Source organism: Embiotoca jacksoni, unplaced genomic scaffold (assembly GCF_022577435.1).
Source record: "Embiotoca jacksoni isolate LCO1_2020_lvr unplaced genomic scaffold, fEmbJac1.0.p SCAF_3, whole genome shotgun sequence".
Taxonomy (NCBI): Eukaryota; Metazoa; Chordata; class Actinopteri; family Embiotocidae; genus Embiotoca; species Embiotoca jacksoni.
This window is the reverse complement of record NW_027185381.1, coordinates 24093764-24110610: the sequence shown is the minus strand read 5'-3', so window position 1 is coordinate 24110610 and position 16847 is coordinate 24093764. Positions and strand designations below refer to the sequence as shown.

At 42.1% G+C, this 16847-nt stretch overlaps 1 protein-coding gene across 2 annotated transcripts in view; it reads left to right on the top strand.

Annotated features, from left to right (window-relative positions):
- The window catches only part of smpd3 (sphingomyelin phosphodiesterase 3), a 64662-nt gene extending 53042 nt beyond the window's left edge, over positions 1-11620 (top strand). For both annotated transcript variants that reach the window (XM_069162550.1, XM_069162551.1), the window contains exons 6-10: positions 2007-2168; positions 3068-3157; positions 6834-6897; positions 7619-7787; positions 11257-11620. In XM_069162550.1, the coding sequence (XP_069018651.1) occupies positions 2007-2168; positions 3068-3157; positions 6834-6897; positions 7619-7787; positions 11257-11358 (587 nt within the window). In that variant the 3' untranslated portion in view covers positions 11359-11620. The remainder of the gene's footprint in view (positions 1-2006; positions 2169-3067; positions 3158-6833; positions 6898-7618; positions 7788-11256) is intronic.
- Positions 11621-16847: the final 5227 nt, after the last annotated feature.

Genomic DNA, 16847 nt, shown 5'->3' with positions numbered 1-16847 from the left:
TTTCATTTCAAAGACAGATCTCTCACTGGTATTTACCTTTTTTGTTCATTGGCCCCTTCAGGGACGACATCCTGGTTGTTAACTTGAAAATCCAAAAATATTTGAATTCATAAGACCGACGAGTTTCCAACTGCTGTGAGCTACAGAGGCAGGCGCATCCTCCAAAGAGGGCTTTGCATCTCATCTGGATCTGAAGGAGCCATAATTCATCAAAGTAGTTGGGCTTTGCTTTTCTTTGCTTTTGACGCTATTAAAAGCAGGTTGTTGGTTTTTTTTTTTGCTTTTACAAATGCACAAATTATACCATTATTCAGTTCTAAATAATCATTATTTTTCATCACGTACGTTTTCCATGCACATACACAGACAGTAAGCACGCCCCCACATCCCCCCAAGTTTCATCCATCTCTCACTGATCCAGTAACACGGAGAGAGAAAAAACAAAACACACATTACATTTCACATGTACTTGAGCTGCAGCCGAGAGTAATCAAAGCCAAAGCCACCTACTCACCCACCAGTATCTTGACACCTCTTTGTTTCTCACACTCGCCACTATTCAGCTGCTATTTCTCTCGCATCGCTCTCACCCGCCGCCTCCCTCCCTTCACCTCCTCCCTTTCTCCTCCAGAACTAATTCCAATTTATCCGATTCGCTGGCAGCAGTCGACAGCGGCTTCGTGTTATGTCACTAATATTAGCAGCATCATAAATAAGCTTAATAACTTTACTTAGTCATTAAGTAAGGGAACGAAAGCTGTGGAATATTTATACTGAAACCATGTGCAGTGAAATGACCATGGCTCATTGTCGAAAATTAGCAATAAATTGGTCATTGATCAATCAAGTCCTCGATTTCTGACATTTTCAACATGCAAACTGTGAGGTCTTTGTTAGTGTGACCTTTGACACGTTTAGCTTAAAACAGCACCCACAGTACTGATACTGTAATAAGCTGTGAGAGTCCGCTGCGATAATATCACAGACTGTATAAAGGAATTGATGTAGCTTCCAGGTCTGAAACGAGAACTCAATGCGGAAGTGTAATACCAGTAAGGGCCACTAGGGGCTGGCTTCAAAAAACCTCTGACTCCATAGGCTCCCATTCAAATTCTCTCGTGAAATACAAAGTCAGTAAATCTTTTTCACAAGTCATCAGTGTGTCAATGTTCTCGTGGTCCATCTGAAAATAATCCCATTATTTATTAGATATCAGACTTGATAGAGAGTTTGTTTGTGGGCTTGCCTGGTTTGATTGACAGGCCCGTGGTGCTGTCAGGATTCAGGTTGAGGTGGGCGGGGCGTAGTTTTCCTCCAGTTGGATCCACCCCTTGTATTTCAAGTTCATGCAAATATGGTCAATTCTGGTTCCAAAGGACAAGATGGCGACTGCCAGACTTCAAGCCTCAAAACGGCAGTTGACAAACCAATGGGTGACGTCACGGTGGGCCGCCATTTGGTTAACACCACAGACTGTATACAAAAGTGGACGTGGTTTCTGGCCCAGCGGAAGTACCCTAAGCCGCAATACCACCGGCAGTGCCACTAGAGGTTGGCTCCAAAAAGCCCCCGGCTGCATAGACTCCCATTCAACTCGTCTCATAAAGTGGATAAAATGTCTCGGTGTTGCTAGCGTCAGTCGTTCCTTCTTATTCGTTTCCTGGCGGTCCATCTGGAAATAATATCGTCATTAATTTGAAAATAAACTTGAAAAAGCTGTGTTTTTGGGGGGGCGTTTCTGTTTGATTGACAGGCTTGTGGCGCAGTCAGGTCACGGCTATGTGTGGGCGGGACGTTGTATCGCCGGGTTTCCAATCAGATCGACTCAGACACCCCCCCCACCCCCCCTCCCCACCCCCCTCGCTTGCTCTTCACGACTTGCCCAAATATGGTCACTTCCGGCAACCTAAGGCTTCAGACCGTTCACAAACCAACGTGTGACAAACTTCATGACTCTGTGTTAATTTGCTGCCGCCGTCCCGTCCCCCCGCCTCCCATCTCTCCAGGCGACGCCTCCGTACGCTGCGAGCAGCTGGACCTGTTGCTCCAGTGGGGGGCGGAGTTTCGCCAATCCTCCTCCCAACCGCCTGAAGGAGAGAAGGTGCTGGAAGACCTGGTGGCCTTCGATGTCATCCTGGGAGACCTCAACTTTGACAACTGCTCTTCAGGTGAGCGGTCGTCAAGGCTAAATCAATATTTTCCACATTATACATATCATTCATAATCAGTTTACACATCGAGGATTCATCAGCATAAAGATTGAGGTGGAAATACATATTAAATTTATCCAGATAGAAATGCTCCGCATTATCTGGCTTCACGATCATTTACTCTTTCTTAACCTATATTTCCTCGACATTTGCTCTGTTTTGTAAAAGAAAACTTGATCTCTCTGGGGTTTTTTTCTGAATAAATAAGGCTACTGGAACAACTTTCACTCTTATTTAAAAGAAATGATTATAGTTCTACTTACCTCTTAAAATAAGTTGAGCTGAAGTAGCAACTGACATTTAAAATGTTACAAGCTCATTTCTTTAATAAATATAGCTAAACCAATTCATTAAGAAAGAGTAAACAATCATGAGGCCAATAAATATGTATAAAATGTATATTTCCTTCTAGTCTTTATATTCACATTTTTAATATACTTCTGTTATTGGAAGAAAAAGACAAATGAAATGTGTAATATTTTATGAATGAAAGGATTTTGATTATCCAATTTATTCAGTACAAGAAATGCATCGTCTTCTAAGAATAGTAATAGAAATAGATGAAATACCACTGGCTTTCTACACTTATTTATTCATTTAACTTAGTCATTTTTTTGGTCTGGAGTTTAGATAGAAAAGACTTATAGATGAAGACGCATATCTGCTGCCGGTTTTTAGGACGAAGGTGTCATCTCCAAAAGAAGAAGCAGTAATGAGTTCCTGTTTTTCTATATTTAGGGTCGAACTGTGACGTTAATATTGTGCTGTGCGTGTGTGTGTGTGTGTGTGTGTGTGTGTGTGTGTGTGTGTGTGTGTGTGTGTGTGTGTGTGTGTGTGTGTGTGTGTGTTTCTTCCAGAGGACAAGCTGGAGCAGCAGCATGCACTTTTTACTCAATACAAGGACCCATGTCGCCTGGGGCCGGGGGAGGACAAACCATGGGCTCTGGGTAAAAACACACACACACACTCACACACACACACACACACACACACACACACACACACACACACACACACACACACACACGTCGCCTTCAGGGTCGCAGTCGGTCATTAAGTCACGTACACTGTAGTAAAACTTACATCCGCACCACCGGCTGACGTGCAGGTGCTTCTACACGCTCTCAGATGATCCATACGGAGCAGAGCCGAGCGTAATCTGGCTCCGTCTGGCTAAATCAGGATGCACCCACGGTGTGAATTAAAATACACCCAGTACAGCGGCCTGATACACGGGCATTAGTGACGTAAACACTGGAGGGTTTTGGTCTGGATATGAAGCGTTATTTAGGCCAGCGGTATTTCGGGGACAGTGTGGGCAGCACAGAGTGAAAGGGCTCGTTGAGAGAAGGGCTTATTTGTTTGGACGGGGAGATTTTGTGTGTGTGTGTGTGTGTGTGTGTGTGTGTGCGTGTGCACGTGTGTGTGCGTGTGCGTGTGTTTTTTTGCCCGTTCGGCCGCTGTTAAGACGGCAAGGTGGCGAGAAAAGAAGACCGGATCAATGAATCAATGGGGAAAAAAAGGGGAAGGAGGATTATGTCATTTCATAAAGCTTATCCAAAGAAGATTAGACATAAATGAATACAATAGTGAGGCAAAACTAAATAAAAGGCGAGAGGAGAGCCGAAGCTGACGGTTATTTTCAGACGTTCTTCTGACGGTGTTGTCCGTAGATTTCTTGAAACTGCAAAAAACTCCAGGAATCCTTCAGGGCTTTGTGCTGCATTAAAAATCATAAACTGTATATAAAAGTGGATGTAGCTTCCGGGTCTGAAAAGAGAAGCCAATACAAAATGCCTTGAACTGCAATACCACCGGAGGCCACTAGGGGCTGACCGTGAAAAGCCTCCGGCTCCATAGACTCCCATTCAACTTATCTCATGAAATACAAAGTCAACCACTTTTTTGTTTAATGTGTCAAAATGGTGTAATTAGCTGAAGTCACTCCACTTTATTAGTTTTGTGGTGGTCAGTCTGAAAATAATTCAATCATTAATTAGATATTGGGCCTCAAAAAGCTGTGTTTTTTTTGGGGAGGGGAGCGTGTCTGTTTGATTGACAGGCCTGTAGTGCAGTCAAGTTTCCGCTATCGGTGGGCGGGGCTTAGCGCCCTCGGGGTTTCCAATCAGATCGAGTCAGATCCAATGATCGTTCCTCCCCAGCTCGTCCAAATATGGTCACTTCTGGCTCCAAAATAGCAAGATGGCGACGGCCAAAAAAGCCGACCCTGGAGAACTGAGTGACGTCATGGTTCGTTGCCGCTTGTACACCACGTCCATTATAAAGAAGCAAATTAGAGAAGTGAAAGAAAGAAGTAGATTGACGATGACTGCAGCTGTGAGAAATAAACACATTTCCACTGCGTTTCTTTTGGCGATTCGAAGGCAGATCAAAAGACCCACAAACCAAAAAAACCCCAAGAACTGCAAGTTTTATTGCGGTTTTTGGAGAGTTGTGGTCAAACCCCTCTGAGCGTCGACACTCACGAGGCCACAAAGCCGAGGTCTCGTCAACCACCTGAAAGAGGGGAAGCTCGTGTTGTATACCTGCACTTCGCCGAATGAGCTGAAAGCAGCAGCCGGCGGACACCTCGCCGTCTTTATTTCAGCGATCTAAAAACCTGCTCTCAGACTCGTGTGTGGAATAAAAAAAAAAAAAAGAAATTGCTCTCCGCACGTCAGACGCCTACTTTTCACAAGAGCTCCCGACACTCGCGCGCCGACCGGAGTAACTTCAGAGCGCCGCTCTCTTCAACGCGGAGCGTTTTAAACACATTATCCGAGCCCACAGCTTCACATCCTCTCCCGTCGGGAGGATCGCCGAGTGCTCGTCTCTCTCTCTCTCTCTCTCTCTCTGCCGTATTTCACCGGTTTATGGCAGCGGATTGCGGTCGGAGGATTAGATTGCCGGAGATGTACGATAGGTCCGCCGGTGCCAAGTTGCACATTTAGAGCTTGAAGCAAAGAAGCTGGCGGTGAAGAGGAGGATTGTGAAGCAGATCGATAAGCGAGGAAGGGGAGGTGGGGGAGGCGGTTGGCGGTTGCTAATTAAAATATTTCGAGAGGAGATGAATGATTGGTTCATCCGTGTGAATAAATCGCTTAAAAGTTTTTTTTAAAAACCTCCGAAACATCCCGTCTCGTCTACGACAACCTTTTGCAGAGGTTTGGTGTCGTTGAGCAGTGAAGCGTGGGGAGATGGTGAATGTGAGGAGTGACTCTGCAGAAAGCATTAATAACTTTAAAAACCTTTGGTGACACCTACTGTACGTCTTCCAACCAATTTCACACCGCCAGAGCAACACTTCTGTCTCCGGGGGATCCTTCGCTGGAGTCGAAAAGTCGTATCACAAAAGATGAAAAAGTTGAACAATGAAAGCAAAGTAAAGTGTACTAAGAGACACGCAAGTCAACTCGGATAGGTTTTGGTCAAATCGTGCAATATAATACATTTGCCTCAAAGAGCTTTCGCTTCCGTAACACCAGTCGACCCATTTCTGACCTTTGACCTTTGATTTGAAAGAAGAAGAAAAAAAACTGCTCTTTTTTTTTTATCAATAATAAGTTCCTAGTTTTGAAAGAAATGTGATGTTTTTTATTACCGTCATGAAGAAATATTGATAAATAACATATTTGACCAGCTGCAAAATACATTGATACTGAACATATCGCGAATATGTTTACTGATAAGTGATTTAATCTCTGCTAAAATTTCTCATCTTGCAGCACAACTTCAGGTCTCCTTCATAAAAGAGACGCTTTGATCTCAGTGGGACAAACCTGATTAAATAAAGGCAAACATTTTTTTTATTTTTTTTGAAGCAATGGATATTTGTAGTGATGATGACATCATCTTCTAGCAACGTGGTGAATATTCGTAAACGTTCATGGTCGTAAACGAGTGTTTTCATTTACATTTATTAAAACCTTGATCTTTTTCTGGCCCTCCAGCCAAAGTGCTTTTGTTGTCTAAACACAGACTGGACCGGAGTTTTGTTCGCCCATCCTCCACCCCGACCACCTCACGCCGAGTGATTCGAGGTTTATTTCAACCTGGCGTATTTCCCCTGAAGCGCTAACTTTGCCTCCGTTGTTGAGGTGGAAGCAAGGAGTCGCACAAACCAGTGTATGTCGGGGCAAAAATGACCTACTTCATACAGGTTTACTTCAAAAAAAAAAAAAATGTAATATTTGTATAGAAGTTTGCTGCGTGGAGCAGCCATTTTTCTAACTTCAGCAGCTGATCTCAAACCTGCCGAACTCGCAGACTAAACTGCTAAACTGCACATTCATCCGCACACACTGGTGTGTTTGTACGCGTGATGCTGACTTACTGGAAACTCGGCAAGTAAATGCAGCGGTGGACCGTCGGCTCTCCAAAATAAACGGGAAGGAAAGAGTTCTGGCCTCTCCTACCTGCCCAGAAAAACCCTGCGGTGCAAGACACCCAGGAAGAAACATGAATGTGTCAAAACATACATGAACAATGTGATCCAAGATGACGGCGAGCAATGAAGACCTGAAGGGAACCAGAAATGAAATGAACAGTTGAGTTGACTCGACTCGTGTGTGTGTGTGTTTGTCTGTTTCCACGGTGACGCATTTTAAATGTGTCTTTCAACAGGTACTCTGCTGGATCCCAGTGGCCTTTATGACGACGATGTCAGCTCACCTGAAAGTTTACAAAAGTGAGTCTCACACACCTAAACTTGTTGTTGTCCCGCAGGAGGACGACTACTTTTTTTAAACTAACCGCAGCTCTCACCTGAAGTCGTCATAATATAATATATAATAATAATATATATGTATATATATATAGTAAAAACCTGTTTGATTGAGCTTTTGTCCTCACGATGTGAATATTTACATTGGTTTTGAATGTAATACAAAAATGAACCCAACATTAATAATGAAATGAATTCGTGAAAATAATTGTTGGTTGCAGCCTGACAGCTCCTGAATAATACTCCCTCGCTCAAGGTTTTCTGCTTGATAAGTACCTCGCAGAAGAAAAGGGAGAAATTCAACTGAACCGAAAACCAAAAACCTTCAAGAAAAACATTTTAAAAGGTGTCAAAATGTATTTTTGTTACGAAGATGGGAGGACCTGTCATAACGGATGTTGGTCTGGAGATTTTAGAGGCTCCGGTTTGGTCGTAAATACAAATGAATAAATACAAGCCATAGGTGAATGTGCTGGGATTATCATCAATAGGTAAAAGCCAGGAAAACTTTTAGCGTAGCTGATCTTTGACCTTTAGAGGTACAGGCCGTGATTTGTGGTCCGGTGCTCGCTCTCTTGATTCTACATTGCTCTTCTAGTTCCCTTCATACTCGGTTTTACTACACGTGTTCAGATGAAACACCCTCCGTCCTCCCGTCTGCTGTCTGTGTGTGTGTGTCTGTCAGAGTGATGGAGAACGAGGAGGGCAGGAAGGAGTACCTGGTGTTCCCCCCCAGTAAGAGCCAGTGTCCCGCCAGCAGTCAGAAGGGCAGGAAGATCCCTCTGAAGGGCAACGGGCGCCGGATCGACTACATCCTGTACAGCGACGAGGGCCTGCAGCAGGACTGGAAGCTGGTACGGTTCAGTGGGGGATAAACTTATTAAGAAGTCCAAATAAAATCAAACTTTTTTTTGCTTCAAATACGGCAATTGACGGTATCCTGAAGACGTCGCTTCAACCGGTGATTTGAAAGATTCGAGGAAAGTCATGGAGAGAAGTTTGATATTGACAAAACGGAAAAAACGAATTCTGCTTTTGTTTGATTTTGTGACCCTCTGTGGGTTATAAATCAATAACAGATTGTTTATTTGTGAGTGAACTCCCAAAAAATCTGGTTACAGCTGGCCTGCAACTAAGTCAGTGGGTTACATACAATACAGGACGTACTTCATGTGGACATCATCACAAAAAGATTATAACAGTGACACCACTTTTAAATCTGGATCTCACCGGTCCTCACAGGCTTCATTTCTCCAGACGTGACAAAGATCGAGGAAAACACGTCTTAATATCTGCTCAAACTGGGAATTCGAATCAGGGTTGTACGAGACACGCAGTTTGCAACGAGCCAAACGCTGCAAAAACAAAAGTGATTCTCTTTTATTTATCTATAAAAACAAACCCAAATTTCAGCTGAATATGTTTATTTTTTTTTGTTACGTATAACCTCCCACAGAAACACTCTCGTGTACAGGGATGTCACGATTTCACAAATTTGGTTTATCAGTGGCATTAATAACATTAACGATGACTCACTGAGTGCACAAATGCTGCCATCATTATTTACACCTATTTTTTTTTTTCCTGCAACGTGCCTGCAGTGAAAAAGGCTCCAATTTAAAAAAAAAAAAAGAAAAAAGAAAAGAAGAAGAAGTCTCTACTAAGATGTGCCAACTTTTTTTTTTTTTTTTCAATCCAAAAAAACACCCCAAAAAGTTCTTTAATAGGATGCACAGGAACTTCGTGCGATCTCTGCGGGACCGTGTGCCATTTTCCTGTCAGCAGGTGGAAGTCTTACTCGGCTCTGATTAATTTAGCAGCAAAACAAGACGCTCGTTTTCCCCGAGCCGCCGCGTGGAGCGGGACGGGAAACCGGGGAAATTATCTCACGCGCACACACACACACACACACACACACACACACACACACACACACACACACACACACACACACACACACACACACACACACACACACACACACACACACACACACACACCCCGCAGGAGAATGTTACTAAAAAAACAATCCAGAGAGGTGAACAAAAAACCAAACCCAAACAGAAGTGTGTGTGTGTGTGTGTGTGTGTGTGTGTGTGTGTGTGTGTGTGTGTGTGTGTGTTGGAGTGGGGGGGGGGGGGGATTTGAGAAGATTGGGGAAAAACCAAATCATTTACATACAGAGGACATCTCTCTCTCTCCTCTTCTCTGGCTCTTCTCTCAGATCAGCGGTCGCCTGACGCCACCTAGTGCCGCGACACAGTTACTGAAACGTCTTTTCACCTTCGCTGCCAACTCATCGAGTACACCGTCCATTTACGTCCTCGAGCAACTTGAGACTTCTTATTCATTTACTTCTGTTTATTCTTAAACTGATTTTTTTTTTTTTTCCCACCACGTGTGAAGACGTTTGAAGAAAAATGTTTCGACTGCCGCTTTTAGGCGTCTGAAAAAACATTTAAGCATTAATTAGTAATACAAATATATTAAAAATGTACCATTATCATGCAGTTAGTTATATTTTTACAGCAGTGAGGACAGATGTTTTTGTAGTATTTTGGTTGTAGGGCTGAGATTTAAAGTACTACTTGTCGTGTCTGTAGAAGTAACAATACTGGCTGAGTGAGTTGCAGGAAAGTACTTTTCATGTCCAAAAAGGGACCCAGCTGTCCACATACCTTTGGCCTGTTTGGGCTGTTTATGACGTTTCGGACTCGTCCCTTCAGTTCCTACGAAGGGGAATGTGAATGCCCTGACATTTATGATTTCAGTTTAGGGAAAGCCCTTCCTTCTATTTAAATATGATAATGTTAAAAAAAAAAAAACAGGTCCAGCGCAGAAAAGGGTTTTCCCCAGTACAGAGGGGGAGACTTCAACCCTGACCATTTCAAAATTTTTCGCTCGTTGTTTTGGTTTCATGTGTCAAAACGGTGTAACACTCATGAGTCACTCAAACAAACTGCACTTCTGTAAAAAGTGAAACAGAATTGGTTCATGTGGATTTAGATTAATGCAAACTGAAATACAAGTCAAATACAAACACCAGAAGACAGTGATTCTAAATAAAGTGAAAACTAAATATTGAACAATAATAACAGATTAGAAAGTAAAAGATTTAATGAGACTCACTTAAGAAGAATTATTTGATGTACAAGACGAAAAGAAAAGTAGACGTTTACATAAAGGTTATAATAATAAAGGAGAAAATGAACAATAAAAGAAGAAATAAAGTAGAAATGAAAAGAAAGAAACGGATATCTTTTTCAAAAACATCTTAATCGTATCGTAATCAACACAAATATCCACAGAAAAGTTGATGTTGATGAGATGATAGAAAGCTTTGTGAACCCTTTTCATGGTGTAGTCTGTCTGATCCGAGTCAGAGCCATCGACTGTTTATAACGGTGGACATGAGGCCAAAGCGGTAGTGCCTTAAACTGCAATACCACAGAGGGCCACCAGAGGTTGGCTCCAAAAAAAGCTCCGGCTCCATAGACTCCAATTCAACTTGTCTCATTGAATCCAAAGTCAATCATTTTTTTCCATAAGTCAAAATTGTGTCATTCGTTTAAGTCATTCCTTCTTGTTACCTTTCTTGGCGGTCCATCTAAAAATAATCCGTCATTAATTAGATATTAGGCCTCAAAAATCTGTACGTGTCTGTTTGATTGAGGCTTAGTGTCATCGGGTTCCCAATTAGATCCAGTCCGATCCACCGCTCACTCCTCCCCCAGCTCGTCCAAATATGGTCACTTCTGGCTCTGAAATTACACGATGGCTACGGCCAAAAAGCCGAACTGGAGGATTGAGTGACATCACGGTTTATTGCCACTTGTACATGTCCATTATAAAGAAGTAAATTAGAGAAGTGAAAGAAAGAAGTAGATTGACGGTGGCTGAAGATGTGAGAAATTGTTTTTGTGATTTGAAGGCAGATCAAAATAACCACAAACCAAAAAACCCAAGAACTGCAGTTTATTGCGTATTTTAAGAGTTGTGGTCAAACCTCTCTGTTTACATTCACGAGGCCACAAAGCCGAGATCAAAGTCAGATCCACCGCTCGCTCCTCCCCCAGCTCGTCCAAATATGGTCACTTCTGACTCTAAAATTACAAGATGGCGACGGCAAGTGACGTCACCGTTGCTTCGCCACTCGGTCAGGGCTCGACTTTATCACTCCGTAACTGCTATTTCTCTAAAATATAATGTGGTCAGAAGCAAATAAAAGCAGTTTGAAGCTTTCAAAGTGCTGCAGAATAATATTTGAGTTCGGTGACGTCGTGGTGGATTTGGTGATGACTTTGTCTGCTCTTCCTCCTGCAGGATATCGAGGAGTTCAGCTTTGTCACCCAGCTGGCCGGCCTTACCGACCACCTGTCCGTGGCCGTGCGGTTGGCTGTTTCCACCGGGGAAGAGGAGACTTAGATTGACCACCATTTTTCTTTTTCTTTTTTTTCTTTTTTTTTTTGTTGTTGTTGGGTTTTTTTTGGTTGTTGTTTTTTTTTTTAAATACTGCCATGGAGGAACGACGAGACGACCAGGAAGAGAAGAAGACATTTTGAAAGAGTTTACAGATGCGGAGCTGCTTGAAAGGAGGAGGAGGCGGAGGAGGACATCGACTAGACGGATGAATCGATAGAGGAGCGCTCAGAGGATTAAAGGAAGGATATGAAACTCTGGAGGAGGATGGGGGCGGGAGGGGGTCGAGGGGAGGGGGGGGGGAGCAGAGGAATTCAGTTTAAGGAACCAGAAAGAGTTTCATCCTCACAAACACTCACGAAACACACACAAAAACACAGAGACTTTCTGACTGTTGAAAATGGCCTCTCCTCCATCACTCCCTGTCGAAACTGAATCCGGAGGGTATTTTTCTTTTTTTTTATTTCCAGTGAAATTGTTTCATGTAGCCAATACAAAAACACCTTTTACCAGATCCGTTTCAGCCGTAGTGTCATTTCTTTTTTTTTTTTAATTATTATTATTTTTTTTATGATTCTACCTTCAGGGACAGTTGGATCCTCGTCGTTTAGTGACTGTGTATAAAAAGGAAAACTAATTGAAGTGAAGCTGCTGACTGGCCTTTTACACTGACCGTCTGTGTCCTTCGTGTCGTGCTCCTTCCTCAAAAAGGCTTATCGGTCAGTTCACCTTACCGCTCCCCCCCACGTCAGTCCCAGGAACCTCAACAAGTGTCTTTCTTTTCTAAAAAAAAAAAATTTAAAAACCTATTTCTAAAAGGAAAAAAACATAATATACAATTTCTATCGTGGCCACACCACTTTTTATAGGGAGTTTAAAAAAAAATGCCTGTTTAATACTTATATGGTATGTTTCTAAATAAAAAAGAAAAAAAAAAGAGGTCTTGTGTAAAACAAAGGACGTGGAATCGGAGGAGGAACTTGATCGTTCGATGCGATGCTCATAGCATGTTTTTTTTTTTCCAGCCACGATCGGTGACGAGTAGAAGACACTTTTTTTTTTTTTATGCTGATGCATGATGGGAAACGGTGTCAGTTTACAACACTAATTACGGCGGCTTGATGACAACGCGCTCACTTGAGTCTGGATGCCTCGAGGAGCCGGGAAGCATTTAGCCCTGACAAACACACACACACACACACACACACACACACACACACACACACACACACACACACACTTTAATGTGTCCGAAACATTTGTGCATGTGCGACGCCACACGGCTGACAACACGTAACACACGCTAAGGAATGCACAGACACATACTGAGGACTTAGAAAAAAAAAAAAAACGCGGTCACACGCTGGCGGCTGTAATCGAAAAGTCCTCAAGTGACTCGGCCGTCTTCGAGAGAGAATATAATCAGCTCGTCGGCGAACAAAACCACTGTAGCTTTCTGGTTCGCCACCACTGTATCGTTAGCATGTCTGATTGGTGCACGCACAGTATGAAGCCCAGTTTTTCTTTTGGTTTAAGCACAGCGAGTTGTCCAATGAATCACCCCGATATCGACGGCGACGACGACGACGACAGCCATATTGTGACGCAACTGCAAAACCTCATTATTCTGCAACATTTTGAACACCTTACAGGCTGCGCGACACGCCGCGCCGAAGGAGCGCGACGCTCGTCGAACGTCGGACGCGGCCCGCTTCAGAAAAATACCGAAATTTGCGAAGAAGTGCGGAACTGAAAAGGCAACGCGGCGTGTTAAGGTGTGTTCAGGCTGAAAGCAAAAACTATTGTTGTGGCTTCAAATCATGAAGAGACAGGAATGAGTAAAAAAAAAAAAAAAAAAGCAGAAAGAACCAGGATTTAAGTTTTGTGATGAGTCGCACTTAGTTTGTGTGTTGCTTAAACATACGACACAAAATTATGATCATTTTTTTTATTCCAGTCCAGAAATCTGCCAGTGTTGGCATGAAAACGCAACGCTGCAAAAACTTAGTCAACATTTAAGCCTTTTTAGATTCTTTAAAGCAGTCAGAGGCTTGAAACTGGATTTTATTTTTTATTTTTTGCCTTTGGAGACACTTTAGTTTAAATAAATCTATTGAAATTAGACTACAATGAAAGAAAGCTCCTTGAATCTTTGTATTTCCCCCCTTAAAAAAAAACAACCTTTTAAAACCAGCTACTTCAGTTTGATTGAACACCTCAGAAACAAATGAACACCAGTCATTTAAACATGAGATTTAATTCTCGCTGACATCCATAAAGACTGTAATTTGCCTGCCGGTCCCAAAAATGAACACAAACGCACCAGCAGTCAAATTCACACCAATTTCTTTGCATTCAGCCTAAACACGCATTCAGGTGTCTGCTCCCCCTCACAACAGTCTGGCGGACTTCGTAGAGATGACCAACCTTTGGAATATTTTGCTCGTTCTATTGTACAAACCACCGACCCGTAACGGAAACCACGCGGACCAACCGAGCCGAACGGGAGCTGGAGCCGTTTACAGAAAGACGTGTCGGGTCGCTAAAGCCGTCCTCGTGCTCCTGCTGGTTCTGCTGCTGTGAACACGTGTTGAGCGATGATCAGTAAGTCAGAGGCAAAAGGTTCCGACGGTTTTGTTTTGGAAAAAGTCAGCAAAATAACCCAAATATATCATTTATACAGCGAAACCTTTGAATATAAAGTTTGCTGTTTCTCTGAATAAAACTAAAGCATCACAGGAACTGTTAGATGCTGTTTGATTTCCACGGTCTGCACGGTGAACAATGTTTACAACAGTTTTTTTTTATGGTTTTTTTGACCTGTCTGCTTGTTTATTGATCACTTTCAACACCGATCTGCGTGTGTGTGTGTGTGTGTGTGTGTGTGTGTGTGTGTGTGTGTGTGTGTGTGTGTGTCTGTCTATGAATGTGCTTACAGTACATATGAGTCAATGCCAGAAACATGTCAGCTCTTCTGTTATTTATGTTCAACTGTCATTTGTTTTTCACATGCAGCTTGAGGTCACCTGGCTGCTCCGACACTCTCTCTGTCTCTTTATGATTCATGATTATTATGACTAATATATTCTTCTTATTACTGAGATTTGTACCCGTGCTTCATCTATGCTGTCTTTTTTTTAAATTTTTTTTTTTTATATATTATGCTGAATCTGTGTCAGACTGTTTTTTTTGGAGGATCACCTCTTCCTCTGCTCGGGGTGAACTTCAAATGAGATCAAATCCTTGAATATTTGGTAAATATTCATGTAAATACACTGTAGTGAGTGGCGTAAAGATACCGCAGTGGGCAGGAAGGGTGAATAAGTTATGGTACAGGAAGTACAGTGGTAGCCAAGGTAAAAGTTTAATTTAATAACCTTTATTTTTTAGCTTATTACACAAAACCTGTATTCTGTCAAACAGTTTATTAGTAAATATGAAGAGACAAACAGTTGGACTCATGCAACGCATCATATTTTTAAAGCCTGGAACGTGGAGGTAAATAACTTTATACTTTCAATTCTCTTTTATTTTGCTAATTGTTCTGTGTTTGCTTTTTTTTTTTTTTTGTTAAGTTCTTTTGTTATTATTTAAGGGTCAAAGTTGAAGGTGTAAAAGGTGACAGTTTTGGTTTGTGTGGGTGTTGAGTGCCCCGGCCCCTGATACATGAAGGCAGTGTGGCGGGACCCTGACATTCAGCCAATCGGGCGTAGAATTAACGACAACAGGAAACGACACGGTGGAGAGCACCGTTAATAGTTTCACAAGTGGAAAAGGAAATGCATTGGGTGAATCGAGAGAACAAAACTCAAGTGAGAGTCCATTAAAGATGCATTAATAACAGTTTTCGGCCACTTAAAAGCTAATAGCTGAAGGCAAAAGAAAGAGGCTGAGCATGTGATGGTTTCAATGGAACTGAAGGCAATTTAAATATAAAGGAGAGTTAAATCTAAATTCATTTGAAAACAATGAAAATCTCCCTGAGTTGAATGGAAACGAATGATGTGTATAATTGGGACTTCTCAAGTGAAATATACGGATATTATATGTTGGACTACATTTAAGTTTTAGAGGTGTTTTGGTACATTATTCCATATATTAATAGTTAATAAATAAAAAAAAGCTGTCACAAAGTTTGTTTTACCTGAAGAGCAAGGCAGGGACCTGAAGCGTTTAGTGTTCTGTGAGTAATGAAATTAATGTGGCCTAAAAAAGTCAATTAAAACTACCAACCCGGCATTATTACAGGCTTATTTAATATAAGATTGTGATGTTAAAACCCTTTTTTGATGAAGCGAAAAGCCTGATTGCGAAGAGCTTTTTAATTCCGTCACATCACAGTAACACGTATAAATAAGTGTCATCTGCATATAACCGAACAAAACCATTACAATACTTTAATGGAAGATTATTTGCAGTAAGTAATGGCCTTAAAATAATAATCATACTCTATGAGCGTCCTGGGACAGGGCTGGGTTCGTGCCGGAGTTTCCAGGTGTACAATAAGTATCATATTTGTACAATAAATTTGCTTTTCTTTTTAAGGATTCAAAAAAAAAAAAAAAAATGTTTGATAATTTCGTCATGTTGTAGTTTCATAGTTTGACTCCTCATTTTACGCCAATCTTGTTGATAACATGTCAGAAAACTGATCTCAGTTCTGTCATTAATTATCCAATTACTTACAAACGCTTACAAAGTCAGAGCCCCTTGGAGTCCATTCAAAAACGAACAAAATTTGGGGCACCGTGCAGGCTTCATTTTCATTTTGAAACGTTTCCCTTGAGTTATAATCATTTTGGCAACGCTGGTTGCGTCTCCACAGAGGGACCGTGTTTTGTGAAAAATGGAGTCGCATCCCGGCTTTTGAAATCTCCTCTGCCTCACGAAACTGTTGCTAATGACAATCAAGCAACCAGAATTAGCCAGTGATCGCCTCCGAATGGTTTCTAAGCCTTCGCGGACCCTCTGCGGAGCTCCGCCCCCCTCCACGCACACCGTTGGGTAATCACAACCCAACCAGGGCTCCTTTCCCCCCCCCAAATATTAAGTCTTTCTTTTTTTCATGTTCTTTTTTTTTTTTTCAAACAAATTAGACAGAAATTAGATTGAGTTTTGATCATCTTCTCATGCATTGCTTTGGTGTCTGTAGCCTAAAGAAAGCTAACCAGTGGGTTCATTTCTGACTGTATCCCCTGAAACAATTTGGTTGTTTTCTTACATGTCTGATCACACTGCCCACCTTTGTGTCCGTGTCCAGTTCAGGACCGAGTTAATCAGCTGTCGGCCGGGTTGAGTTGAGTTCTTGAGCTTTCGTAGCTGCATGTACCGTAATAGCGCTTCAGGCTTGTAGTCCCGGTAGAAGCGACGCCTCACTTTGCTATCCTTTCTCTGGTTTGATTTTCTATAATTTGTCTCTCTTCATGTTATTTTTTTTTTTTTTTTTTTTTAAATGGATTCTTGTATTTGGATGGGGGTTGTTTATCGATGGGGTT